Source organism: Alternaria ethzedia, assembly GCF_023757985.1.
Source record: "Alternaria ethzedia strain BMP 0044 chromosome Unknown scaffold_1, whole genome shotgun sequence".
Classification (NCBI taxonomy): domain Eukaryota; kingdom Fungi; phylum Ascomycota; class Dothideomycetes; order Pleosporales; family Pleosporaceae; genus Alternaria; species Alternaria ethzedia.
The window spans coordinates 2,045,442-2,072,820 of NW_026056194.1; the positions used below are offsets into that span (position 1 = coordinate 2,045,442).

The window sequence follows — 27,379 nt, forward strand, 5'->3', positions numbered from 1 at the left end:
TACACATCGTTGCGTCCCAAGCATCTAGTTCATCTCCCACCCCCTCACACAAACTCAAGTGCAAGAGAAGCAGTCGACTATCCAGGCAGCACCACGAGGAGGCGCAAGGGTCCGACTTCTACCGCCCGTCCCCCTCTTGCGATCGCCTGGCACGCCCACCAGCGACCCATTTTCTCCATCGGCAAACACTCTTTGCATCCTGCCCGAAGCCCACCAACCAAAGTTGGCGTTATCAGGTCCGCAATAGCAGTCTGCCCCTCGCTACATCGCAGGTAGTCAACGCCGCAAACAAAAAAGAAGCGACGCGTATACCGCGGGACACCTCGCTTCATTATCCCCACCGGAGTAGGAACAAACAGCAAGACCGGAACACTTTTCGCTTCCTCCTGGGCCAGTTCAAAAGATGAGCCAGCTCAGTCCACGCTAGCAGTCCCCCGCTAGGTTGCAGCAGCTGAAGCCACGAGTGGCCAGCGCGCAGACAGTGAAGGCCTTGGACCGTCGGCTGGATGAGGCGACATTGCAAGGCCGGAGACATTTTCTCGCTTCCTCCCTGACCCGAACAACAAGTTGTCTACAGTTCGTCGCCGACTGCTCGCCGCTAACAAACAAGTCGTCCGCAGCAAACGTCAACAACAGGTCGTGACAAGCATTCGTCGTCTGGGTCAAGTCGCGATAGCAGTCTGCCACGCATACCCCGTAGTCAAAACTCCGCCGCACACGAGAGCAACAGGTAGGTTCTACGGGGGTGCCTCGCTCCATCCCGTACAGTGATGAGAACAGAGCTCGGCGAATGGTAAAGCCCAGTCACTCCATAAAGAAGCAAGCGGCTGCGTTTACCAAAGAAGAGACCGTTGTCACACCGGATATCCAAGCACCGCTGATCCGTAAAGGGGCAGTGAGAAGATAGAAAAAAGCCGGTGTAGCAACAGCCCAGGACGATGTTTTTCGATGTTTTTTTGTCGATGTTTTTCGTTTTTTGTGATGGTACGCCAAACCAACGTGTTTTGCAGGCACGCGGGCAGGATACCAAACACGGGGTGTTCGATATGCCATCAGATGGCAACACGAACGAAAGGGTACTAGCCATCAACGCCGAGAGGGGTATTCGGGACCCATCGGCTCCGGTCATTCCCCCACACTGTAGTGCCCGTAAGGGCGATTCCAATAAAATTCTCGATAAAGTTTGACACAATAAGTTCAACACGATAGGTTTTTCCACGAATGTCCATGCCATACTGTCGAGCACTGGCAGCGGTACACGCCATGACTTACCCGGAAAGGGAGAGTCCATGGGTATACAGTTGTCGTCGACAGTCCACGCATGGACGGGAACACCCAACGAAGAGGCCGTCGCACACATGCGGCGACAGCCCATTCGCGAGGACAGAAACTGTCCTCCGAAGGGAGGCGGGTGCTTGTATGCAAATTGAGCCAGGGACCATTGCGGTCTGTCAGAGAACCCCAACCATCTGCTCCAGACAAGAGCAGAGGCCGGGAGGACTCAATATCTGTTGGCATCTTCCGCACTCGGCAACCTCTAAAAAGAGTGCCACTGGCGACGGGGTTACGCGAACGTTCCCTGCAGTACAAGTCCGCGAGTCGGCAACGTAATCGGTCAACGGGAGGGGCGTACGCGAGCGGGCTGTGTCCGAAATGCGAGGGCGTAGAAGGCGGAACTAGAAGAAGGAGGAGAGGGCGTGCTTCCACCACCTCCCCACCTCCTCATCTCCGCCTCCCCCACCCACCCAGGATGGACGGATGGACGTAAACGAGCAGGCTGTATCCAGACGGCGCAGGTAAACTCGAACTCGCGGACAGATCCGAAGGAAGCAGGCGTACCTGAAGGCGCGGGCGTACCCGAAAGTAAGACGTAACAGCTCGGAGCGGGACAATCGGAAGGCAGCAGCCGGGAAGATGAAGGAGGCAGCAGAAGAAGAAGACGAGATGATGAGAAGGATGGAAGGAAGTGCTTCCACCTTCTCCCCGTCCCCTGCCCCCCACCTCCCTGACCTTCCCATTTGCACAATGGCCAAGACATCGGGGGACATGCGGTAGAGGGTGCCTGTAAGCAATATTGCCGTGGACCATGCGGTCTATCAGAAGAACTTCCGAGAAAGACTTCCATATCGCAGGCATCTTCCACGCTCGCCTCCCTGAACAGGGTGACACTGGTGGCGGGGATACGGCGAACCGTTTCCCTTGCTGACAGGTTCTCATCGCGAAGCATTTTTTGGCGGGCAGGTGAAGGAAGCAGCAAGAAGAGGGTCGAGTGAAACTGTGTTTCCACATTCTCCCCGCCTTGTCCCTGCCGCCTGCTCCACCCACCCTGTGAGGAAAGGATACTCTACCTGAAACCAGTAAGGCGAGCGAATCGGTAGGGGAGCCAAACTCGAGCCAGCAGGAACGGAAGGAGGACAAGGAGCAAACCAGTCTCAAAACCGGGAACACAAAATGAGGTAGACCAAAAGTACTCCGAAGAGTTTGACACAAAAGCGCGAAGCAAGCCATGGCTGTCCGTGAAGGGAGAGCTTAGGTGCGATCGCAGTAGTACACCCTCCCGTCATGCTAGTCTGGGAAGTGGGTAGATGCGAGGACGCAGAAGAAGAGGGAGCCAGAAGAAAGAGGAGAGGATGTGTTTCCACCTCCTCCCCACCTCCTCCCAGCCGCCTCCCATCTACCTCCCCCACCCACCCATAACCCAGCCCAGCTTACGGTTGAGGGCGACTCGGCCATGACATGCGCACATGTTTAGACCTGAAGAGAGGGAGTGACTGTAGCCAAAAGAACGCCATGGACCGTAAGGTCTGTCGGAGACTTCCAAGGAAGTATCGATATCGCAGGCTTCTTCCACACTCGTACATCTGAAAAGACGACACTGGCGGCGGGGAATACTCCCTTTGACTAACAGACTCCTCTGTCCGTGTGACACCAAAGGTGATAATAATCGCGGTCGACTGCAGTCGCCGTAAACATGCCGGAGCAGAAGCTGCGCGCCTCAGCTCATCAGGAGCTTACCAACCGGTATCTCGACAGTCTCTGTAAGGTTACTCATGCCCTGCCAGCAACAAGGAGGACCTGTCATCGGTGATCCTCGTCGACAACGCGCACAAGAAACAGTAAGAGAAGCCTTGACTTCCTACATGTGCTTGGACTGCCGTGAAGGGGACGCATGCGCTCGCGTCAATGAACCACGGACGGTTGACGTCTGCTGCAGCGCTAAGGCCACTATCTGTTGGTATCTTCCACGCGCGACAACCTGAGAAGGCGACACCGGTGGCGGGGAGTACTCCCTGGCGTGAGGTTGTGCGTCCCCCTCATGGCTGTCTGTCCGCTACACCAATGGTGTTTGCAAGACTCGTAGGACTCGGAGGAGGGAGTGGAGAAGGAGGAACTCATCGCGCGGCATCGATCGTGGTGTCGGCTGGCGACTGTGGTCGATGGTGCGGCGATGTGGTCGGGATGGCATGAGATGGCGTAATAAAAAGGTGGAAGCAAGCGCCGCTCGACGAAAAAAAGTGATGCATGGAGGAAAAGAAGTGTGAGAATCCCTCAGACGGTGAAGTGAGGGTAACAAGGCCAGGAAACTGTTGCTGGAAGGAAGGGGTGTCACGTATCGAGGTGTGTATGTGTGCCTGTGGTGGTTGCCTGGCACGACGCTAGACACCAGTAAATAGCACCACGTATCAATCATAAAAGGAGAAAATGGGGAATACCAAGCTACTCTGTGTAGAGAATGTGCGGAAAGCCAACCATGGTACCGATGCCACATCCGGCGTAGGACGACCCGTTTCAGGGCCAGACGAACAGTGTTGCTAGAACTGAGCTGTGAGCATGGCCAGTCTCCGTAGTACTTCTCGTATCACCGTGAAGCTCGGAGGCCATGTAGTCGCAAAGCCAGGCGTGTTCGTCCTTGGAAGCCGTTGGCCGGATGGTGGTGGAGTACATCATGACTGTCTTGGCCTATAGTCTCGTTTCGAATTTACCTAGGTGGAGGGACGGTTGAACCGGACAAGCTCATTCGACGAATTCCAGGAAATCCGGTGTAGCACAAGTCCGGTCGGTGGTCCGCTCGTCGAAAACTAATCGCTATCTCCTAGAAGCTCAGCGAGCTCCGCTTCTTCTTCCGCTGTCATCATGCCCTCTTTGCGCTCGGGTTCCTTGTCCTCTTCCTTACCGAGACGCTCGTCTTCGGCCTCTTGGATGGCCTTGGCAAGCTCTTGAGGCTTGAGGCTCCACTGTCTGACTGTAGCGTCAATGCTCACGCTGATCACGCGTTGGCCTAGCAGAAGAAGGCCAGTGACCTCTTCAAAATGCCCACTGAAAGTGTGATGCAGCTTACCGCTGCTCTTGTCCCATACGCGAACCTCTTCGTCTCTGCATACGGTGACCAGCCAACCGCCGTCCTCGTCGATGGCGACATCGCGGACGAAATCAGGGTGCTCGAATGTCGAATCCTCTGCCCACTCACGGCCTCTAGAGAGACACTTGGCCGTCTTGTCTGCTGAAGCTGTCCATAGATCGCCGTCTGAATCAAAGTGTAGGGCGTCGATGCTTGTCTCGTGAGCGATGATGGGCGACGGTTCAACCTCAGAGGCTGACGTCAGCCCGATGGTCCACCGTCTGATCTCTCGGTCACTTCCAGCGCTGAAGACTGTAGCAGTGTCTTTGCTGGGCTCGTAGTCGGCCGGGTCTAGCGCAAGAGCGAGAATCCCTCGTGTGTGTCCCTTCAGTGTATGTAGCTTCGAGCTCGTGGCGACGTCCCAAACGATGATGCTGGCATCCTGTGAAGCCGACACCATGACCTCTTTGCCGTGTAGCGTGAATGCTATGACGGCCTTGACGAAGTCGCTATGGCCTTGGAAGCGCTTGGCGGGCTTGCGCGTGGAGAGGGTCCATGACCAGATCGACTTGTCCCAGCACCCCGCAAATAGCGTGTCGGATTTTGAGGAAACGGCAACGGACGTGAGAGGGGCTACGGGCCCTGTGAAGGTAGCAGCGACCTTATTAGTCTACAAGGGGAGCTGTCAGCGATGACCTCATAGCTGAAGTGAAGCCACGAGGCGGCTGAGAAACGGAGGTCTGACCGACTTCAATGTTGATGCGCTTCACGTTGCCGGCTGCTTCGGCAACGTAGATGTTGTTCTCATCGTGCGGGTCCGCGGTGAGTGCGAGGATCTTGGAGGGGAGCTTGAGGGGGTTGCCCTTGGTGTTCTTGGACTTGGCAGCCTTGCGAGCTGTCTCCTCGAGAGAGGAGCTACATGCTATCAGCTAAAGTAAAGGAAGATGGATGAAGATGGATGGAAGCCCATACGTCGTCTGGAAGTAGTGACCTGGATCGTTGGAGCGCGACATGATATAGGGTGGGAGGAGCGGTGACGGCCGGCAGGATTGTGTGACGGGCAGTGGGTCACGTTGGGCGTGTGACCAGCGACCCCGCTATTATGACTCCGTCCGTGGGCCGAAAGAAGCCTCCAGTAGCGGCCACATCACCGAGCTACCTCATGCAAGGGCGAAACTAAGCAGGTGGCAGTACACGTCGGTATCAAGGCGAAACTCGACACAGTTACAACGCATTGCAGATTCCTACGACTCTGACCATGCCCAAGGCAGCACCTGAGCAGCATCTCCGTCTCTAACACGTGATCGCACGAGCTCATTGTTGAGATGGAACCGAAACCACCGTACCGTAATCGAGCGAAGGAAGCTACTCGAAACTTGGACATTCAATAGACTCCTAGGTCGTTTATTCTGGGCGGATGGTTAGTTCATGCCCCTGAATAGATGACGTAGCCTTTACAGCTTCTAGCAGACCAGTCTCATCACCAAGAAGCACACAAGGACATTGATAACATAATAAATTTCATTTCGTCTCGTAGCGAGCAAGGATATAGTATTAGATGCTCTCGTATGTACTGAAGACAATACCCAAAAACGCCGTAGATCATAAACAAAGGAAATCGTGTATAGTCATGTGTGTCGTGTGAGTCGAGCAGCGAAGCTCTTTCTGTAAAAAGCATGTGTAATGCAATCGTAAAGGTCGTTAAATGCGTTGTTCGTAAGAGTGAGGCGGTTATCCAAAACACGCCCATCATAACACTCATCAGGGGGGATATCTCAAAAAGACATTCCAAGGCACGTCTCATTACTTTTGTGGATCATAGTCCAGCAAAATGCGCCGAAAGACCAAATCATCTGCGATGCAATCATAAAATCGTGAGCGTGAGTATGGGTGTGCGTGCACATATAGTACAAGGTCGTGGGGTCGTGGGGTCGTGGTGTCGTGGTCGTTAAAAGGTTGGGTGGCCAGCAGAGGCACTGGCGGCGAAGTCGCGGATCGCCCATCGCCAGCCGCCTCGGTGTTCGCCGTTATCGCGGAGGCCGCCGACCCAGCCTTCGACGCGTCGTCGCCAGATGGCTTCTTCGTCTTTCTGTCGCCGGATGAAGCCAGGGCCGACATCGAACTCCTCGCCCACAAAGGTTGGGTCATCGGGGTTAGGTGTGCCAGTACCGCCCATGCCATTACCACCGGCGACACTCTCATTATCTTTGAGGTCGTCGAGGCCGGCGAATGGGTCCTCGTCTTCATCCACTTCCGAAGGCGATCCAATGTCGTTCGATGGTCGAGGCGCCTTGAGCCAGGTCATCTTGACAGGATCGAACACCATGCGGCCCTCGTACTGGACTTGGCGTGGTACAGAGATCTGGGAGATCAAAGCAGGCCGTGGGGGGGACGGTACTGGGGCGGGCGCTGGGGGCTGGGCCAGCTTGGCCGCTCGCGACGAGAAGCTCCTCTTTTCTTGGCCGGCATGAATGGACGAAAGGGCGATGTGCGAGATCGATTGTGAACGATCATGGCTGCGGCTCATCTGGTTTCCGGGCGGGGCAAAGGTAGGCGTGCTCGCCGTGGTCAGGGCGAGGGTCGTAGTGGAAGTATTAGGGTGTGAGAACGAAACAAGGGCTTCCTCGTTTCCTTCCCAACGTTGCAAAGTTGGGTTGTAAATCATACCTTTCTCGTCTACATAGTGGTCAGTAGGAGCTGGGAAGTAATGGTGGGATGTTGTACTTTGTGTGTAGGGCTGCGTCATCTGCCTGATCAACTGCGGCTTCTGTCCTGAGCCTTTCTTCCTGTGAGCAGATGGACTGGTATGAGGGCTACGAGCGGCCACTTGGGCAGCCCAGCTAACGGGCCTGGAGGAGATGGGGGCATCTGCTCGAGACCTCGTACCTGCCAAGCGCTGCTCACGTGCGTTCCTGCTTGCTGCGGTGTCGCGAGCAAAGCGAGGAGTGTGGTCCATCTTGGGAGGACTACGCGGAGTCTGGGGCAGAGGCGTCGCCATGCGATCAGGCATCGGCAGACGTGAGTTGCTCGGCTGGTGACGCAGCGACTTGTTGCTGGCGACATTGCGCGGCACCTTTTCGAATTGCTTCTCTTTGGAAGCTGAAGTAGGCAAGTCATCGAACAGGTCGAGCTCATGGCCGTCGCCAAAGTTTCGCTTGCGCTGAGGCTGTGTCAGCTTCTTTGGGGGTGGATGACGTGCAAGGGCAGAGGGAGCCTGATCACGTCTCACCCCAGCACGACTAGGCGTCTCGATGTGGCCTCCGCCAGACAGGCGCGAGTAGGAGCGCATCGAGGGAGACTGCGGTCGGCGAGGGTCAGAGTCGCGGCGAAGGTGGGCTTGCGAAGTGCTCTTGGACATGACGTGGTGCGATTGGGAAGAGGCCCCGCCAGCAGGGAGGAATGGCATGCGTGGTGGCTGACTAGTGTTGTTGTTGCGAAGGACAGGAGCAGAGCGCTTCGCGCGGAGCAGCTGTGCGCTGGTAGTAGTAGGCATGGTCCGAGTCGAGTTGGAAGTGGACGCGCCGCTTTCGTACACAGGGGTTAGCCTGGTCCGACTCGCGATGGAGGGCAGGGGCCTGGGTATCCGCGAGGTAGTGGGTCTGTCGGTGAAGGTGATGGTAGTAGCGGGACGAGCAGCGTGTGGGGCGGTGGTCTTGGTCGCGGGCTTCTTGACGACAATGTTCTTGTTGAGCGTCAGCTTCTGGCGGTCCAGGATCTCGCCATTGCCAAAATCGAAGCCATCCTCGAAGTCCTCCTCTTGGACCACAGGCTTGGCTTTGGGCGATGGTGCCAGTGCCTTGGGGCTCATAGGCGTGGGGCTGCTGAAGGGGGAAGGAGATAGTGGTGCAGCAATGGGCGATTGGGGCGGCGATTGGAACGGCCTCTGGGTAGGGATCGAGGTGGTTTGTGTGGGCTGCGTCGGCGTGAGGGACTGCTCGCGCAATGGCAGCGGTGGAAGGAGCGATGGCTCTGCGGCTGGTGGTGCTGGTGGTTGCTCGGCCTTCTTGAGCTTGTCGAGACGCGCGCTGAAGTCCATGGGCTCGGTCGGCAGCACGAGGCCGCCCAGGTCGTCGTCTTCGCTCTCCATGGTCATGATGCTGCCCAGGCTGGGGCTCATGGCGGACACAGACGAGCTGCGTGCCCCGCGGGTGCCCTGTCGCGTGCCTGCGAAGCGGATGCCGAGCGAGCCCTCGCCCCAGTCGAAGTCATCGTCCTCTTCCGCCGGCGTGCGTGGCTTGGGCGCCTTCAGCTTCAGTCCTTCCTTCGCGTTTGTGGGCAGCTCGAGATCGTTGCCCCAGTCGTCGTCGACCTCGATCTTCTTGGTCGACTTCTTCTTGCCCAGCCTCTTGATTGAGCCGCCGAGGAGCGCCGACGATGGCACGCTCGTGGGAATGGGGATGCCGGCCTGCTTCGCGGCGGTCTTGATGGCGGAGGTGTTGGTTGCTTGGTCGCCTGGCGTAATCAGGATTTGCCAGTCGTCATTGGATTCGGTCTCGGAGCGGACGCTCATGCGCGAAGAGAGTGAGTGGACGGTCGAGTTCTTGAACAGGAGGCCGTCGGAGCGGTCGTCGAAGTCGCCGTCGTCCCATGTCTCCATCTGGGTCGACTGCGAGGTGATGGAGGCGATGCGCGCCGCGAAGGAGCGGTTGTTGGCCGCCATGCTCGGTGGAGCTGTCGCGCGGGTATCGCAGGTGCGGTGTAAGGTGGGTGTGCAGGATCTTCGCGCGAGGTACTGAGGTGGTTGGGCTGTGGGCCTTGGAGGGTCGTCTGGCACCGCTTGCAGGTTCCTGCAGGGCTACGCGAAGCACAAAGGCGGTAAGTAGACAAAGGCCGGTCTGCAGGCTGGCCCGCACGCTAGGCCACGCGTGTCGGTACGAATAACACACTCGGCACCCCTGCAGCAAGGGCGACGATGACGGCGATGCAGATGTGTCTGGAAGTACAGCTGTCGTGGGAGCCTACATATGCAGGAACAATGCAACCAGAGACTGCCTATGTATATACCACGCCACATACCGCGCCCTGTATAGCACCCATGTTTGTTTCTGCCCCCCATCAGCGCGACTGGTGCGGATCGCGCTCGATTCGCGTCCCGGGCGGATGCCTGGACATCAACAAACACTAACCTTCAGTGGTCCTTCACCCCAGCGGGTGCTGCCTGCGACGGCACCACCCACCTGGGCACCACCACCACGCGAGTGACACTACTATCTACATACAAATATCACCTCCCGTGCCTGCCGTCTCAGGTAGACGTGGTTCAGGTTACGGTTTCAATAGATTCCCTACCACGTGAAACGCCCGGTACCTGTTCCTGGACGCTCTCACTATCGCGACTAGCCTCCCTGGCCACACCATCACAAACCTTCCCACTTGGGCTCCCTCCCGCAGTCCCGCCTAGCTTGTGCACACCATCGCACGATGTCGAGCCGCTATATTTTGCCAGTCGAGCCTGCGGATGGCCGCGGCGAGACCGTCGTCATCGAAGTGCTGCAGCAGGGCAGCCACCCGCTGGATGTCAGATTGGTGGGCTGCGAGGGCGAAACCCCATATGTGACTTCGAGTAAGACAGCCTCCACAGGACGTCTGTGTTTCGCCATCTGACGCGCCCCAGTCACGCACCGCAATCTCGCCAGTCTCAAGCACAAATTCAAGGGCAGCGACGACGAGTGGGCCGCCGTCGTGTCTCATTTTCTGCTCCAGCAACAGCCCGAAATCGGCCAGACCGACATCTTGGACGGTGTTCGCATGGTCTACACGCTGAAAAACAAGAACCTAGAACTTTCTTTTCGCCAGGACGTTGGGAACATCAAGGTGGGCAGCATTGTGCTCTCCAAGATAAATTCATCTGATGTGTGTAGGTCACGTTGGGTGAGATTGTCCTTCCAGAAGACGATGAGTTTGAGTTCAACCCGTTTGAGTGGGCGCAGGCATCAGCCATGGCGCACGCCAAAACGTTGCAGCAGGTGGTCAACTTGAAAGACCAAGTCAAGAGCGAGCAGCACACCCTCGCCAAACTCAATGCGCAATTGGATGACTTCATCAAAACTAAGAATGACACCGAGACGGCCATGCTCCAGCAGTTCATGCAATTGCTAAACGAGAAGAAGCGGAAGATCCGGGACCAGAGTCGTCTGCTAGCTGGCGCAAAAGTCGACAAGCCCACAGGTTAGTAAGACGTCGTTGTGACGTAGTTTTATATTGACAATATCTAGCGGCGGCCGTTCAGTCGACCCGAGCAGACACCAAGACTCGCAAACCAGATGCATCACGAACGTCGAAGCGCAAGGCTCCCGCACAAGCAGCGGAGCCAGAGGCAACTCCAGATGCAGACAGCGACCAGATGGAAATCGATCAGGCCAAGGTCGAAGAGCAGGATGACGAGGAAATGCCCGAACCCATGACCCCAGAGCAGTCCGACAATGAAACAGACGAGGAGGATGAACCTGCACCACAACCTAGAGGCAGGTCATCCGAGACGCTGAGAGCAAGTTCTGTTGCACAGAGTTCCAAAAGTGAAGCCACGGCAAGCAAGGGTGTACCACCACCTCGAGCACTTCCCTTCCAGAAGAGAACGACGCGAAGTGAAACTGTACAGAAACAGCCCTCTCCAGCTGCAGCAACAGCGGCGGACGACGACGACGATGACGAGACGGACGACGAAGAGCTGTAGGACAAAGGCTGACTATGTTTCACTGCATTAGTTTGGGTGAAACCATCTCTACCAAACTCCTCGAAAGCCGCCGCGTGGTTCCCGTGTTCCTTTTGGCGAGACTTCGGGAGACGACCTGCATCGAGAAACTCTAATTAATGCCATGAAGTACATTTGGTTCGGGAATCAGACTTTGGAATTATCGCCGACACGTGCTTCCTTCTGCCGGTGGTGCAGGTGATGGTGTGAAACGGGATCTGCAACCTCCTTAGTCCAAACATCAATAGTACTAATCTTGACAGAATGCGCGACGTGAAATCTGTCATGACTGAGAGAAGTAAGACATGGCTGGACCCTTTGTAGGTTGTCCCGGTAGCAGCCCGGTGGTCATGTATGTGATGCGATGCACACATGGATACGTGGAGTCGGATCGCGTTGATGTCATCCATGCCGATCATTCGGGACCACTGAATAACAGGGACGTCCCGAGCAGCGGCGTGGAAACAAATCAACGCTTGAAGTGAATAAGACTCGAGTTCCCGCGTGGTGTATACGATTGAAGAAGGCTGCCCAAGCTAGATTGTAGTCAAGACGATCTTCGTATTCCAGTGATGTGGTGCCTTCGGAGCAAAGAGCAGCCAATGGACGATGCAGGCCTCTCCGGCGGCAGCCAGGGCTGAAGCGCGCGGGAGAAGCCTCCCGCCAAGCCATGTCCACCTCGACATGTCGCCCTTGACCGCAGCGCTGTCGCAAACACGAGATTGCCGTTTTTCTGGCCTCACGCACCAAGTCGCTGCGCTATCATAGATACGGCGCGCGAGCGATGTCCCATTCCCGCCCGATCGACCAGAGGTAGCAGCGCCCGTAGTCTGGGTGAGTGAGAGAGGAGAGCCCGCGCTATCCACATGCGCGCTCACGTGGGTCTATTGTACTGACGCCATGTGAAGAGAAAGCGATTGTCGCCCTGCTATTGTCCACGCGCGTCCCGACTCGATTCCGCCCTCACACCGCGTCCACGGCGCTGCCATCACCCCATCCCCGCTCGAGCGCCTCACCTAATGCTCCTCCACCTCCACACGTCGTTCCACTGCACCTACCGCCGTCGGCCCGCGACACCGCTGCTATACGCGACCGACTGCATCCTCGAGACCCTGAGGTAACACGCCATGTCGGGCCCAGACCAACCTGAGCCCATCGTGGATACGACGCGATCCCTCAAGCGCAAGCAGCTTTCCACCGACGACCAAGGCGAGCTCGACGCCCTCGACAGCATCTTCAAGCGCATAAAGACGGCGGTCCCGCGCACACCATACATACTTTCCACGCCATCCTTACATCCGTACCGGTACTACTCACAACAACAAGCCAACGCCTGGAAATTGGGAAGGCTATTCAAGTCGGAGGAGGAGCACTTGCAGTACAGGACATATCTCTATCGCGAGCCGTGTCAGGATTGCTTCGAGCTGCAGGCGGGAGAAGACGACGAGCCTGAGCCTGAACCGCCACGCTCCCATGTCGCGAATGGCCAGCCAGCGAAGAAGAAACCCAACCTCTCAGCCTTCAAGGTCAAACAAGCGAACGGTCCCAACACTCCCAGCGTCAAGATCAGCTCGCCCAGCTCTGTGCCGGATAAGAAACAGGCGAATGGGGCCAGCAAGCCTGAAAAGCTGTCTGCGCCGTCCCAAAAGACCGAGCCCAAGTCGCCGAAGTCGTGGGTACACCGCTCTATACTTTGTTCGATTACTGACAGTAGCAGATCCTCTGGTACTACACGCGACGAGCATCCCATCCGGAAAGCCGACAGAGGCGCCCCTTCTTCAAATCGGCCGCGAGCCCCTTCCACAACCAAGAGCGAGACAACCAGTTCCAAGGGCAAGATCGAGAAGTCGGACCCCTCCAACTCAACACCACACGGCCTACCTCCGCTGCTTTCGCCAGTACACGAACCAATGGGCAACCCATACGGACTCCCGAATATCTTATCTCCCACCCTCCCGTCCAACATACAGGCCGAGCTCGACAGAATGGAAGTACAGCGGAAGCGCACAGATTCCGACGCATCTGTGTCATCATCAGATCGCAAGAGTCAGACACTTGCTGTGCCACCCAGCGGATCTCAACAGTCCAACGGTACACCAAAGTCAGAGAACCGAGCGCGCTCAGTTTCCATCAACGGCAACGGCAAATCGCCCAACCCCGAACCAGTCAGTCAAGCCGAACAAACAGATTCTAGTATGGTAGTTAAGCTGAAATTCTCAAAGACCAAGGCGCCTGTCGTTGGCCAGATTCTCCGCCTACCATCGAAACGAGCGAATGCCGAGAAGAAGGAGCGCAGCGATACCTCCAAGGCAACTTCTATGGCGGACACGCAGCCCAAGGTCACGGATCCGCCTGTCATTAAGAAGAAGGCAATACCCAAGGTCGCTGCACGACAAACTACAACGCCATCAAAAGTTCCTGAGAAGCGGCCGCGCGCGGAAGAGGAGACGACATTGGCGGTACCGCCCACTAAGCGACCCAGAGCAGGCTCAACCCAAGACCGGCCCATTACCCCTCTCCAAAACAGTCAGACGCAATACGCAACCCCTAAGAAGGACCTCAAGTCAGTCAACATGTTACGAACTCAGTCTTCCGAGAGCAATGACGCAACGCCTGGCCGGTCTGGTGCCACCCCAGCCGGCGCGAAACCTACATCTGCGCCTCTGAACAACAAGAAGCAGGCGGACATCTCGCTGCTGGGCCATACCTCGGCAAGGTGGAATCAAATGGGTAGAGCCCTTAAGCATGAAGCCACCAAGATCCTCACCAGCGGCAAGATATCAAAACAGGACGAAAAGAGGGCTGCAGTTACTAACCTTGAGTGTATCCTGTAAGTTCAAGACGCACCCCTCAACTGTACATATATGAACCCCACTAACACCCACCCAGCGCCTACATGGCCGCCTACTTCGCCCAAGACCTCTCCCTCCACATGCGCGGCCGCCCCGGCGAAGTAGAACAAACCTGGAAAACGCTCCTCCCCCTCTGCCTCTCCTACTCGCGCAGCACAAAAGACCTCCAACACCTCGACGGCCTCCGCTCTTACCTCAGCTCCGTAATCGCCGCCGCAATCTGCACACACGTCTCCCAGCGCTGCAATAACCCAAAGTCGCACGACTCGCCGCAAGATGGTACGGGTCATAGTGGTGGTACTACGGCTGAAGCGTCCCGCCAGCACAACTCGCTCGCGGAAAATTTTGCACTCCTGTCTGATCACACGATTAAAATGCATCGCCACTACCAAGACGCGCGGATTGCGCTGCCGATTGAGGATCTGCAATCGTTGTACAAGAAAACGTATGCAGCAAGGGAGTCGAATGCGAGACTAGCCCGCGAACCGGAGAAACTAAGCGGTGCGAAGATGTCAGGCCCGTACTTTTTGCCGCTGGGCGCCGATACCACGCCCATCCAGGCGGTGCGGTTTGGACTGAAGTTCTTGGCCGAGTATTGCGAGATTGAAGGGTTGAAGTATGGGTTGAGGGTTAATCTTGAGAGGCCTGAGTGAGAAGAAGAGTGCGAAAAGGGTGTTGCATGAGAGTTCGCGCACTCCCATCCACCTTTATTCCGATATCCACACACACACCCATTCCTTGTTGGCGTTTTTATCATTGATTTGTCTACATTAGCGGGTGGCTTTTCATTTGGTTGATTTGAAAGCAAATTCTGATACCCCATGAGGTTGGACTGGACTTTGGTTCCTCTTCCTTCTTCCTTCTTGTTACTGGATTGGGATTCTGTATACATAATGGGGGGTGCTGGGCTGTTGCGTGTTATTGGCGTTGACTATACGAAGGGAGGTTAGGGAGCGGGATGCGATGAGGAAAAAGTATCATTCGTACTGTATTGTATGAATTCATGAAGCCAAAATCGATAATGTCATGATATGCTAGTTTCTCAATGTGCGATGGGGTGAAGCAGTAGTGACCTGTTGAACGGAGGGGTTTCGGGGAGATATGGATTACTGCAGGATATATGTGGTAGATGATCAACGCCCTGGTACTTCTAGCTAGAGGTTAGTCCGTTGGACAGTATATAAGACTTGCGATTTCTCTTATTCGTAAGAGTATCTTTTTGTCTAGGTTATCGATATTGCAGAAGTTGTGAGTGGCTGACCTCGCTCTGCGTCATCGCAGTACCACGGGGTAAAGTGGATAGCGACCAGAATATGGCATCGCACACAGGTCAGTCCGTGGGACGAAATCTGGTCCCATCACATCCCATGGTATCGCGATGACCCATAAACGACGAGCCACTTACGACTCCCGCAATGCACACGACATACACGATGGCTGGATCCGCTCATTAAAAATTGGAAGGGATGAGAAGGGGGCACGTCCGTTCCAAGGTTGGTTAGAAAGCGCCACAAGGGACGGTCCTGGGGCACAGCACCACGTATAAAGCATGAGAAGGCCCCCTTCTCTGGACAACTTGTATCAGACATACTGCACACTTTATTCTAACACAAAACGCGCGACATAGCAGGTGTATGCCTTCGGGCTGGAGTACAATATACAACGAAACAAGCTCAATCGTAGCACCGGCACAACAGTCTTTAAACCTTTCCGCATTTTATCATACACTCGCACTACCACTACAAACGCCATTTCCCATCCTTTTCCACATCCACCGCCGCCTCTCTCCATTGTAACCTCCGTCATCCATACCTTCCACACATCCGATCAGGTTCACGACCTAGCATCAAACCCCCATATCCACAAAATGCCTAGATAACTAGGTCTTACACACAATCGAAACGCCCAACTTCAATGGGACTTACATATGTAAACACAGTAGTATTTGGGCACCGCTCAGAATGAGAAGGTTTTGAAAACAGCTTCATCAGACTTGCAATGCGCAAAGATCGAGACACAAAGAAATGAGCCGCCACAGGCTATAGGGGGGTATCATGCATGAAAATGCTCACAGTATCCGCCGGTAAAAAACGCCAGGTCGATGCGCACTTTTGTTCGGGCCGGGGGTGGTAACACAGTAGTAAAAGGGTTGACAAGGGCCCAGGGCCCAGGGCCCAGAAAAAGAATGTTGTCGGACTTTGTGTACGTTGGTCGAGCGATGAGGGGGCAGCTTACTGCTTGCTCTTGCCCTTTCCTTTGGAGTTGCTGGGTTCGCCGTTGGTGGAGGGCTGACCGTGGCTGGGGAGGTAGTAGTCCCACTCCAGTTTCAACGGAGCGACTGGAAGGTTCTGGTTGAGGCTCTCGACGACTTGTTGGAGTTGCGAGAGGACTACGAAGGCGGTACCGATCAAGCCGAAGAACTCGCCGTTGGGCTCAATGTAAGTCTTGACCGTGTTGTCGTAAGCTTCTCGCAACTCGGCGGCAGCCGTGTTGATGTCGGCGAGCTGGTCATAGATCCCTTGCTTTGCGGTGTCATGGTCACTTGAGACTCGTTTCACCTCGTTGTTGTACTTCGCTGTATCCTGCCGTAGAGCTGTGATCTTGCCCTCAACCATGCCGAAAGATGATTTCAAGTTCTCCTCGAATTCTGTACGTGCTTTCTTCTCAGAGGCAAGCTTGCCCACCACGACACGCTTGAAGTTATCGAAGGGGACATTGTCTGGGGTAGGCGCTCGGGCAGGTGTCTGAGACAGCTCCTTGATGGACTTTTGGAGATTTCCCTCCGTAGTGTCGCGCTTGCTGCAGTCGGTGTCGAATGCTGAACGCAGGTTTTGAATGGCCTCGGAATTTGCTGTTTGAGTGTCGCTGATCTCGGATTGGAAGGCTCGCAGTGTACCCTCCAATGCAGTCACTACGTCAGCTTTTGCGAAAGTGGCCCTGTCCACATCCATTGCTTGCTTCAGGTCTTGAATAGACTTCCTGATCTTGCCCACATCGATCGCTTGCCTCAGGTCTTGGATGGACTTTCTGGTCTTAGCCTGCTCGTCAACGCGTGTGGTACGCTCAGCGTCGATGGCAGTGCGAAGCTCTCCTGTGCTGGTCAAGCGTTCTTGCTTTTCTTGACCTATTTGGGTCTGCAGTGTCTTGACAGTGGCCTGCAGGGCGTCAAGAGCCTCCGCTTTGACGAAGGGAGATGTGGCCGAGTGCAGATTCCGCAAAGAAATTTGTAATCCAGACACTGAGCCCTTGATGTTCTCGATCGTCTTGATCTGCTCATTAAGCTGTTGCTCAATCTGGTCGGCCCTGTCACTCGCGGTTTTTGCATCAGAGCTGGCTTGCTCGGCCTTGTCGCTCGCGGTTTTTGCGTCAGAGCTGGCTTGCTCGGCCTTGCTAGCTGCACGCATGACCTCCTCAGCCTTGTCGCTCGCGCTTCTTGCATCAGAGCTGGCTTGCTCGGCCTTGCTAGCTGCACGCATAACCTCCTCAGCCTTGTCGCTCGCGGTTCTTGCATCAGAACTGGCTTGATCGGCCTTGTCGCTCGCGGTTCTTGCATCAGAGCTGGCTTGCTCAGCCTTACTAGCTGCACGCATTGCCTCCTCAGCCTTGGAGATTGCCAGGGTGGCATCAGAGCTAGCTTGATCAATTTTGGTCAACGCACTCGACATCTCGCCATGAGCCTGCATAGCGGACTGGAGTTGAGCAGCGTCGGTGACCATTTGTTTCAATTGCGGACTGATGTTTGCAATCTCGTGCAAGTGCGGAGCGATGTTCACAAGACCATGCAGTTGAGTAGCGTCTTGGTCCAGGCGGTCGAGAACGTTCGCGCGATTCGCTATCCAGTTCTGCACTCGGTGGATGTCTTCCTGGAGTCGTGGCAGACCGGGGTACATTTCGGTAAACCAGCGGACCATGCCCTGATACATGGTGTCAGTGCTGATGTTCTCGTATCGGCTCTCTATGTTGCGTATTGCGGAGGTGAAAGTATCCAGGTCTTTCTCCACCGATGCAGAGTCGGCCTTGGTCGACAGAGACGATCGAAGAGTCGCAAAGTCCGTCCTCAATGACGTTACTTCTGCCAACATGGTATTGAGCTGAGCTTGTTGGGCTTGGCCGAAGCCATTCTGTTGTGTAGGAGACTTCGATACTTGTTCCATCAAAGCTGATAGATTGCGGGCATGGGTTTCCATTGTGGCAGTGACGGTACTGAGCTGCTCTTCAATTTTGCGCTTGAGTGGGTCGAATTGTTCGTTGAAGAGGGTGGGGGCGACGTCCTGCACAGCCGAGATAGTGGCATTTGCAGTCTCGAGTTTCTCGAACAGCGTTTCAATATCCTCTGTGATGGTGTTGAGATCGCTCATCTCGGACGGCGCTGTTCTCGCATCAGCTGACGACGCCGCGAAATCGGGTTCACGTGATCGATTGCGGAGAGCTTGCATCGCTTCCATACGAGTTTCCGTTAGTTTGCGAAGATCAGAAATCTCTTGGGAGAGGCGGGTGTTCACTTCCTCGACATCCCTGTCGATAGCCTTGCGCTCGCTCGTTATCAGAGCTTTGACCTTCTTTTCTGCTGCCTTTTCCAGCGTCTTGACTGAGGTCTTGTCCATGGTCGTCTCTATTGTCTCCACACTCTGCTCCACACTGTCGAGTGGTCGAGCGCTGGCCAGAGTGGCTTCCATGCTGTTCAGACGCTCGAAGATTGCCTGAGCCTGGGTCGTCAAGCCACCGGTGCCTTCCACAACTTTGCGAAGCTCTTGCAGCGATTTCTTGAGATTCGAGACCTCTGTATCTGCATTGGTCACAGGCGGAGTGATTGGAGCAGGAGAATAAGTCGCAACAGTTGTCCCGACCTTCTTAAAGTGAGGACCCCGTGGAGCTTTTTCCAGTTCATCGACGCGACCCAGAAGCTTCTCTGACAGACGTGCAGATTTATCCAGCTCACTGAGGCGAGCGGGGAGCCTTCCCAACTCGGCTTGGGTTACAGTGCCCTGCAGGTTCGCGATCCTTTGCGACAGGGTGAAGTTTGTCTTCTCGTAGTCCCCCTTGATAGGTCCAATGTACTTGACGATGTCTTTCTCAAGCTCGTCGAAATCTCCTTGGAGGAGGCTGAGATCCTTTTGTGTACTCTTTGTCTTTTCCTTCAGGCCCCTTGATTCTTCCCGGAGGTCCTTCAGGCCCGCTCGCACATTCTCGACTTCCTCTCTGTCTTCGCCGAGCGCATCACGGTATTTATCCACTCTGCTTCTGAGCTTCTCGACCTTCTCTACCACTTCCTTCAAAGTGTCGATACTGTCTGGGTGGAGTTCGTCTTCTAGGTCCTCTATTCTCGTCTGCAGACGGTTGGCCTTTGCGTACGTCCTGTCGCCATTTCCCTCAACTTCTTTGATCTTGTCGCTCAAAGCGTTGAGTTGTTCAGAGAAGTTTTTACTCTCAACGGTCTCTTTGAAAGTCTGAAAGGCGAGAATCAAGTCCTGATGGTTGGTGATGCGTTCGGAAAGCCGGGTGTTCACATCCTTGATTTTGTCGTTTAGGTTCTTGGCTGTTGCTCTGGTCTCGGCCGTGATAAGCTCTCTGACAGTGTGTTCGGATAGTGGTGTAGGCTGCGCGTTTTTCCACGTCTTCAGACTTTCAATCTCAGTCTTCTGTAGTGCTGTCGCCATCTTCAGCTCCGTAATAAGATTCGCCTGCTGTGAAGAGGTAGTTCTAAGCCCATCGAGCCTGTCGGATAGCGGCTTCAGCTGCGAGGTCCCTAGGTTGTTAGAACCGTTGGACTCTGGTCCCGCCTGATGAGTAGTTCGCTTGCTCTCTACTGCAGCTAAGCGTTCTGGCACAGTTTTCAGGTCCTGCAACTCCTGCCGTAAGCTTGGAAGTTCGGCAGCCGAAACCTCTAGTGCTTCTAATCGTGTTGCTAAAGGCTTGGCGGCTGCGTTGACAATGTTGAGGGTCTCTGTTTTGTTCGTGAGGCTATCAACGCGTGTAGACAATCCCTCCACCTGCACCAGCCGGTTCGTGAGACCATTATGCTCCTCCTCTCGCGTCTTGTTAAGTTCAAGTAGCTCCCTCTTGATATCATCACGCTCCTTCTTAAGGTTCGCAATGTCCAATGCCTGAGTCTTGAGCTTAACGTCAACGGACGTGCTGACAGTGATGGTAGTCTGCTGCGCAAGAGCTCTCTTCCTATCTTTCAGCTTGCGTAAAGAGTGCATGGTGAAGGGGGTATTGCTCGTGGGGGCACTAGTCACATCCTGTTGGTGAAGGACACTTGGATCTGGTGTTGGCAGCATCGAAGGTGCAGGAGGGGCATGATGCGTAGGCGTCGACGCTCCACTGCTTAAACTACTGGGTGAAAGAACTCGCACATTCTGACGCGGCCTGCGGTAGTCAGAAGCTAGTCTCGGGCCGGTAGGTACATTGATTAATCCAGCAAAAGAGTTCTTTCTAGATGCTGGAGGGCTCGGGATCCTGGAGACTGCTGAGTTGGCGTACTATTATATGTCAACAAACATTATTGGAGTGAGGGATTTATATCTGACCCTATCTTGTAACGCCGACCGCGAGTCTGGCGGACGACTTCGCTTGTCTGGAGGGCTCTCGCCACGGGCTTGAGGCTCCAGCGGACGTTTCCAAACGCGCGAGCTCATTGAATCGCTGAGCGCGGGCGAGTATGCAGTTGGGGTTTGAGTACGTGGACTATACCATGTGTTAGTATATACACTACACCGGACTGGGGTCTTGGCAGGTGAAGGTGCCTCTGCACGGTCCCCCTACGATGAAGTTCGTGTTGCTACATTGTCCTCCGAATACCAGAATATGTCCTGGAGTCAGAGACAGTGAGTGTTGCAGCTTTAAGACAGGCGTAACAAATGCCTCCAGGACTATCTTGGTATTTTGAGTGCAACTGAGAGAACGCGAGCTTCATCGTAGCGTGTCTCAGATAGCAAGCGCAGGAGATAAGACGGCGAGAGCCTGATGTCTGTGATTTCAACGCGCTATGCGAAGTGCACTCTTGGTGGGGTAATGAATGTAGCCAGCTCAAGTGCTTGCTTTTTGTCCTCTGAGCTAGAATGACGGACCGTGGGTGAGAGGGGCAGTGGCAAGACTGCGTAGACGGATGGGAGTGAGGGGCAGGGGACAACATGCCTGTCAGTGAAGGCGCGATTGCCAACACTTGTTGAGATGCTGGGGACTTGGGGTCGGCCAGACATCTCGCGGTGTACGAGGTGAGGTGAGAGGGTCGAGCGCGGGAGCCGCTACTGCACGCAACCAATGAGATTGAGGGCAGGAGCAGCGCGATGGCTTGAGGAAAAGGAGAAACAGGATAAAGAAAGAAAATTGGAGAGTTTAAATAGTGCGCAGGGAATTTGCTAGCTGCCTTGGGGATTACGGCCAGCTGGCAAGTGATAGGTCGGGGAGGCGGTCGTTCCAAGGGTCGAGGGGGCAGTCGCGTCGACGCGCCCAATGGAACTAAATAGCAAACGGCCGATAAGCGGGCCCGTGCGTCTTAACTGGAGCTTCCTCTGCGCGTCCGCGAAATGTCGCTGTCGCATACCGCCGCCTAAATTACCACACCGCACATCATCATGGCCATGGTAAGTGAAGGGCGTGACTTGGAGATCATGTGACTAACGACACGCAGCCCATCACCACCATCGCCGAGAGCAAGGAGCTCCGCGGCCTGAATCTCATTGCGGCGCATTCTCACATTCGCGGTCTCGGCGTCGATGATGACACGCTCGAGCCCAAGGTGTCGTCGCAGGGCCTCGTCGGCCAGGAGAAGGCGCGTAAGGCGGCAGCCGTGATACTGAAGATGGCACGAGATGGCAAGATTGCCGGTCGCGCAGTCCTGATTGCAGGCCCGCCCAGCACAGGAAAGACGGCCATCGCAATGGGAATGGCGCAGTCGCTGGGCCCCGACGTGCCCTTCACCATGCTCGCCTCGTCCGAGATCTTCTCGCTGGAGATGTCCAAGACCGAGGCGCTCACACAGGCCTTCCGAAAGTCGATTGGCGTGCGGATAACAGAGGAGAGCGAGGTCATTGAGGGCGAGGTGGTCGAGATACAGATTGACCGCAGCGTCACAGGCGTGAGTACGAGGTCGGCTGCGCAACGGAGCGATACTGACTGTGATTAGAGCAACAAGCAGGGTAAACTCACCATCAAGACGACCGACATGGAGACAGTCTACGACATGGGCACCAAGATGATCGACGCAATGACCAAGGAAAAGGTCATGGCCGGCGACATCATCTCCATCGACAAGGCCTCGGGCAAGATCACCAAGCTCGGCCGCTCGTACACGCGCTCCCGAGACTACGACGCGATGGGCATCGACACCAAATTCGTACAATGTCCCGAAGGCGAGCTGCAACAACGGCGCGAGGTGGTACACACGGTCAGCTTGCACGAGATTGATGTGATCAACTCGAGGACCCAGGGCTTCCTAGCGCTCTTCTCTGGTGACACAGGCGAGATCCGCAGCGAGGTGCGAGACCAGATCAACACCAAGGTCGCAGAGTGGAAAGAGGAGGGCAAGGCGACTATCGTGCCGGGTGTGCTTTTCATCGACGAGGTCCACATGCTCGACATTGAATGCTTCTCGTTTGTCAACCGCGCGCTTGAGGACGAGCTGGCACCGATCGTCATCATGGCTAGCAACAGGGGAAACACACAGATACGGGGAACCGACTACAGGTCACCACACGGACTGCCACTCGACTTCTTAGATCGTGTGGTCATTGTCAGCACCCACGCATACAACGCGGAGGAAATGCAGCAGATCATTTCGATACGAGCGCAAGAGGAGGAGGTCGATGTGTCTCCGGATGCTTTGGCGCTGCTCACAAAGATTGGGCAGGAGACCGGATTGCGATACGCGAGCAACCTCATCACGACTTCTGACCTAATACGCAAGAAGAGGAACGGGCCAGAGGTTACCATCGAGGACGTGCAGCGAAGCTTTGCGCTCTTCTACGACCCCACAAGAAGTGTCAAGGTCAGTTCTCATACTACGACCTATCAAACCTTGCTAATACCACGAATAGTTCGTCTCCGACTCGGAACAGCGTTTGATCGGCGATGCGGGCGCCGTCTCCTTTGCGATCCCCAACGGCGCGGAAGCGATGGACGTCTCATAGACGGATGTTATACAATCTCACGGCGTACAAAGGTTCGAATGGGTCCAGCGTTTGCTCAAGGGTCAGCGAGTTGCTGTAGGCATAGCGAAAAGTCTGGAAATGTAATACTACACATGCGTGCATAGTCTGTCATCGTGTGCTCAACCATATTGCAAGTGACTGTGAGTATGACGATGTACGTATAACCATAGCCTAGTCCGAGCGGCACAGTCTGCTATTATAGTCATACAGGATGGTCCGTGTGTCATCTCAATTTACATCGTACCGCAGCCTTGCATTTCGGGGGAAGCAGATTGGCGAACCGTACTTCCGGACCATGTATCCTCGCACCTGGGGAGATTGTACGCGCCCACGAAACTGTGGCGTCAAACATGTACGCGTTGGTGGAACAATGTACGAGCCTAGGGAACTATGTTTACCCCATGTCTGCAGGTAGTTCGCGCAGGATTCGTACAATCGTATTTAAAGCGCATATGCTGACGAGGCCACCTGCGTGAATGCGCCTAGCGAAAAATGCTTTGCCGCTTTCAGTAACTGCGCATGCGACTTCGTTATTGGCATACGTAGGTCCTGCACGACGGCTTCAGTTCTCAGGAAGGACAGTGACGAAGGATCTTCGCGAAATGGAGACGTCAGGCCATGTAATTTGTTCGACGCAAGGACTCACCAGCCACAGCTGCCGCCGCCACGCCATACCAACGGCGACAACGGCCGGCAAACTGCAGCCGCCATCCGAAACCCGCCCAAAGCCAAATCTTGGAAAGCTTAACCACGCAACGCCGCGTGTCACTGGACGACGACGCCTGTCAAGCTCGCCAGATACCCATGATACCCCGGAAAAGCGGCACACCTGTAACCAGCAAGGGGAATGGGAGCGCGAATGAGTTTACGTAGCACAAGGCTACTGTGGAGGAGCAAGTGGGCGGCACCAGGCACAGGCTCAGGCTGGCAACCTGTCGCGTGCGCGTCATGAAGCCTTTTGACTCCCCTCCCGCACGCTGTGACCCCATGGTTGGCCCCCATTGCGCTTCTCTTATCTTCTCTGTCCCGCCTGCGATTGCTTCTTCTTCACTGACGTTATACGCGCCTTCCCTGCCCCACGGCTGTCGATCACTGAACTCTGAGCACGCGATCACCTTCCCGAAACGCTGCGCTTACCATTGCTCGGTTCTACCCAGGAGTTTTGGACGATCATAATAACATCATACGGCAAGTCTTCGTTACTGTTGGCGCCCTTTCGTCTCGTTGTCTTTGAGACGGTATACCTATCTGGATTGGAAGCCTGAAGTGGAGTCCTCGCCTCAGCCATGCGGTTACTGAAATGCGCTGCCGCCTTTGCAACCGCGACACTCTTCGCCTCTTCACTAGCCACACCGACGCCACTCAACCGACATCAAGGAGGAGACAACTTGGCCGATCGTATTGAAAGCAGGAAAGGTAAGAAGAAGCCTGATACCAAGTACTTTCATGAGCCCGGGTAAGTCATCATAGCCTTGCAACTCGCGATGTCATTGCAGCTTGTAGCGTGTTCGCTGACACCCCTCTAGAGGCAGTATTACGCTCGGCCACTATGACAAGCGCTTTTTCAAGGGCATCGTCTCCGACGAGGAGCGAACGGACACGCAATCGCACATGGTCCGCGCTTACCTGAACTTCTTCCGCGAAAACGAACTCGATACCTGGATAGCACACGGGACATTGCTCGGTTGGTGGTGGAATGGAAAGGTGAGTCTTGCTTCCAGCTGTTTGCGATACGTGCTAACGCTTCTGCAGCGTCTTCCATGGGACTTCGATCTCGACACTCAGGTGTCCGACAGCACACTCCAACACCTCGGCGCGGTACACAACCAGACTCGATACCACTACACTTCCTACGACGGCGCCGTCCAGCGCGAATACCTCCTCGACGTCAACCCGTGGATCTGGGAGCGCGAGCGTGGCGATGGCATGAACATTATTGATGCGCGATGGATCGACCTGCGCAACGGCCTGTTCATCGACATCACCGGATTGAGCGAGACACATCCAGACAAGAACCCGGGGCAGTGGGTTTGCAAGAACTATCACCGGTACGACACATCGGAGCTGTATCCCATGCGGGAGACCATGTTCGAGGGCGTCCCGGCGAAGGTGCCGTACAACTACGACAAGATACTCGTGGACGAGTACAAGGAGAAGGCCCTGATAGAGACCAACTTCCATGGGTAAGCGAAGTTATCTATTCGCATGGGCAAGTCACAACTAACGACGCGTAGACACCGATGGGATCCCGATGTCAAAGAATGGGTGAAGAATGAGGAGACGCTGGCCAAGGAGGAGGCAGAGCGCAAGAAGAAGGAAGAAGAGGAGAAGAAGAAGGTAGAGGAAGAGTCAAAACTGGATTAGTATTCCAGTTGGCCGTAATGCGGGTGTTGTTCCATGGCTTATACTGGTTATAGTCCAGGCATTGCCAGCGTATGTTTCTAGTACGCGCTTTATTGATACCCGGCGACGTTGAATTTAAGTAGCAGATGTAACGATTATTGATCAGTGAGCACGGGAACAAGCGAGTGAGGCTCCCTGGTTACCAAGAATCCAAGATCTGCGAGTGTGCTCAACGGCCCGATGGCGATGGTGGTGAATAGTCAACAGCATGGCTGAGCATCGGAGTTTAGTGATGACAAATTCCGATGGCGACCCCGTCATCTCGTGGAAGCCTTGCAGAACGTCACCGAAACATCGCATGGCTAGAGCTCGGCCACATGCTGCGAAGCTTTATATCTTAATCACTACTAACCTCGTCACTTACTCCGTATAGTAGATCGCGCCTAGACAACATCCAACCCTCCCACCGCCTAAACATCCTCTCGCCACCACATACAGCGCTTCCACGATGACAGAAGCCGACACCACATCTGCGCCTCCGCCCTCCAGCTCCGACATCGAAATAACACTCACTCACCACGGCAAAGCAATCACACTATCCTTCGCCCAAGATGCCACAATCTCCGACCTCTCCGAACGCGTCGCAAACGACCTGTCAATACCGCCGTCCAACCAAAAGTTCCTCGTAGGCGGGAAGGTCGGACTCCAGAAACCACCCTTCAAGAACGCCTCATTACCACTCACCGAGCTCGTCGGCAAGAAGATAACCCTCATGGGCAGCACGTCCGAAGCCGTCTCCTCCCTCAACAACACCATATCCGCCGCCTCAGCGCCCCGGCGCCCCGGTCCCATCAAAGCCGCCCTGCCAGCGCGCAACCGCGATTACAAGAAGATACAAGAGGAGGCGCAATACACGTTCCATACACTACGCCCGCTGCCGTACCTCCCGAATCCAGATCGTTCGTTACGCTTCCTCCAACGGCTTCGAGACGACGCGGGGATCAAAGCAGCAATGCGCACGCACAAGTTTAGCGTGCCGCTGCTTACGGAGATGGATCCAGCCATGCACACTACAATGGAAAGTCGGACACTGGGCCTCAACCGCAACCAAGGCGAGGTCATCGAGTTGCGGCTCCGCACAGATGCTTACGACGGGTATCGCGACTACAAGACGATAAGGAACACGCTGTGCCATGAGTTGGCGCATAATGTATGGGGCCCTCACGACCGCAACTTCTGGAACTTGTGCAAGCAGATTGAACGCGAGGTTGCGAGGGATGATTGGAAGAGTGGCGGGAGGAGTGTGGGGAACGACGAGTTTTATAATCCGGGGGATGAGGGGGCGGAGGAGGTGCATGATCATGGGGGGTGGACTGGGGGTGAGTTTACGCTGGGGAGTGCGGGTGGGGAGGGGAAGGTGGGTGGGAGCAGTAATGGTAGTAGTAGTGGGATGGGTGGGTTGAGTAGGAGGGAAGTGCTTGCGAAGGCTGCGGAGGAGAGGTTCAAGAGGACGGAGGTTGAGAAGGAGGAGCGTGCTGAGGGAAGTGGAAGTAGTGGAGCTTGATTGCTGTGCAGCGAGTGTGAGGGCAGTCGATGTGCGCGTATACCCTTTTGATTGCGCATTCGTTACTGTAGATTGGAGAGGTCGTACGTATCATGTTCCGCTTCATACATTGCATTATTACGTCTTTACATGTCAATATCGTAACACCTAGATTTGGTGGTTTCGGGTCTTGAGATTTATATCGTCTCACGCAGCCAATGGCGCACCTAGGAGGGCCGAAATGTCGATCCATGGCTTCGGATAGGAGGAAGCCGTAAGCTTTGTTTACCCCATCTTTACCCCAACCTTTAGCGCTGCCAGTAGGTGCAGCCGATGACCTCCGCTTTTGCGTTGGCATCCCATTTCCTCTCTCTTGACAACAGATAGGCATGCTTTGATCGTGAAGATTCCTCCTACCTCTTGTTCCAACCGTCCGGCACAAACTACCCATCTACCTGA

General features: G+C 55.2%; 8 protein-coding genes across 8 annotated transcripts; 5 read left to right on the forward strand and 3 right to left on the reverse strand.

The window, feature by feature from the left end:
• Positions 1–4,079: 4,079 nt before the first annotated feature.
• Positions 4,080–5,352, reverse strand: J4E87_000654 (uncharacterized protein; the record flags this gene model as incomplete). The annotated part of the gene is made up of 3 exons (XM_049372308.1): positions 4,080–5,009; positions 5,089–5,254; positions 5,312–5,352. The coding sequence occupies 3 exons, from the start codon at positions 5,350–5,352 to the stop codon at positions 4,080–4,082; spliced, it is 1,137 nt and encodes a 378-aa protein (XP_049238442.1).
• Positions 5,353–6,287: 935 nt separating this feature from the next.
• On the reverse strand, positions 6,288–8,999 carry J4E87_000655 (uncharacterized protein; the record flags this gene model as incomplete). Its single annotated transcript, XM_049372309.1, has 2 exons — positions 6,288–7,015; positions 7,064–8,999. The coding sequence occupies 2 exons, from the start codon at positions 8,997–8,999 to the stop codon at positions 6,288–6,290; spliced, it is 2,664 nt and encodes an 887-aa protein (XP_049238443.1).
• Positions 9,000–9,760: 761 nt separating this feature from the next.
• On the forward strand, positions 9,761–11,012 carry J4E87_000656 (uncharacterized protein; the record flags this gene model as incomplete). Its single annotated transcript, XM_049372310.1, has 4 exons — positions 9,761–9,902; positions 9,954–10,153; positions 10,201–10,507; positions 10,555–11,012. The coding sequence occupies 4 exons, from the start codon at positions 9,761–9,763 to the stop codon at positions 11,010–11,012; spliced, it is 1,107 nt and encodes a 368-aa protein (XP_049238444.1).
• Positions 11,013–12,157: 1,145 nt separating this feature from the next.
• On the forward strand, positions 12,158–14,535 carry J4E87_000657 (uncharacterized protein; the record flags this gene model as incomplete). Its single annotated transcript, XM_049372311.1, has 3 exons — positions 12,158–12,702; positions 12,748–13,860; positions 13,920–14,535. 3 exons carry the CDS (start codon positions 12,158–12,160, stop codon positions 14,533–14,535), a joined length of 2,274 nt encoding a protein of 757 aa, XP_049238445.1.
• Positions 14,536–16,113: 1,578 nt separating this feature from the next.
• Positions 16,114–20,085, reverse strand: J4E87_000658 (uncharacterized protein; the record flags this gene model as incomplete). The annotated part of the gene is made up of 1 exon (XM_049372312.1): positions 16,114–20,085. One exon carries the CDS (start codon positions 20,083–20,085, stop codon positions 16,114–16,116), a length of 3,972 nt encoding a protein of 1,323 aa, XP_049238446.1.
• A 1,374-nt stretch (positions 20,086–21,459) lies between these two features.
• Positions 21,460–23,013, forward strand: RVB2 (RuvB-like protein 2; the record flags this gene model as incomplete). Its single annotated transcript, XM_049372313.1, has 4 exons — positions 21,460–21,468; positions 21,516–21,962; positions 22,011–22,871; positions 22,921–23,013. 4 exons carry the CDS (start codon positions 21,460–21,462, stop codon positions 23,011–23,013), a joined length of 1,410 nt encoding a protein of 469 aa, XP_049238447.1.
• Positions 23,014–24,320: 1,307 nt separating this feature from the next.
• J4E87_000660 (uncharacterized protein) lies at positions 24,321–25,398 on the forward strand (the record flags this gene model as incomplete). The annotated part of the gene is made up of 4 exons (XM_049372314.1): positions 24,321–24,490; positions 24,561–24,738; positions 24,787–25,217; positions 25,269–25,398. The coding sequence occupies 4 exons, from the start codon at positions 24,321–24,323 to the stop codon at positions 25,396–25,398; spliced, it is 909 nt and encodes a 302-aa protein (XP_049238448.1).
• A 487-nt stretch (positions 25,399–25,885) lies between these two features.
• J4E87_000661 (uncharacterized protein) lies at positions 25,886–26,941 on the forward strand (the record flags this gene model as incomplete). The annotated part of the gene is made up of 1 exon (XM_049372315.1): positions 25,886–26,941. The coding sequence occupies one exon, from the start codon at positions 25,886–25,888 to the stop codon at positions 26,939–26,941; it is 1,056 nt and encodes a 351-aa protein (XP_049238449.1).
• Positions 26,942–27,379: the final 438 nt, after the last annotated feature.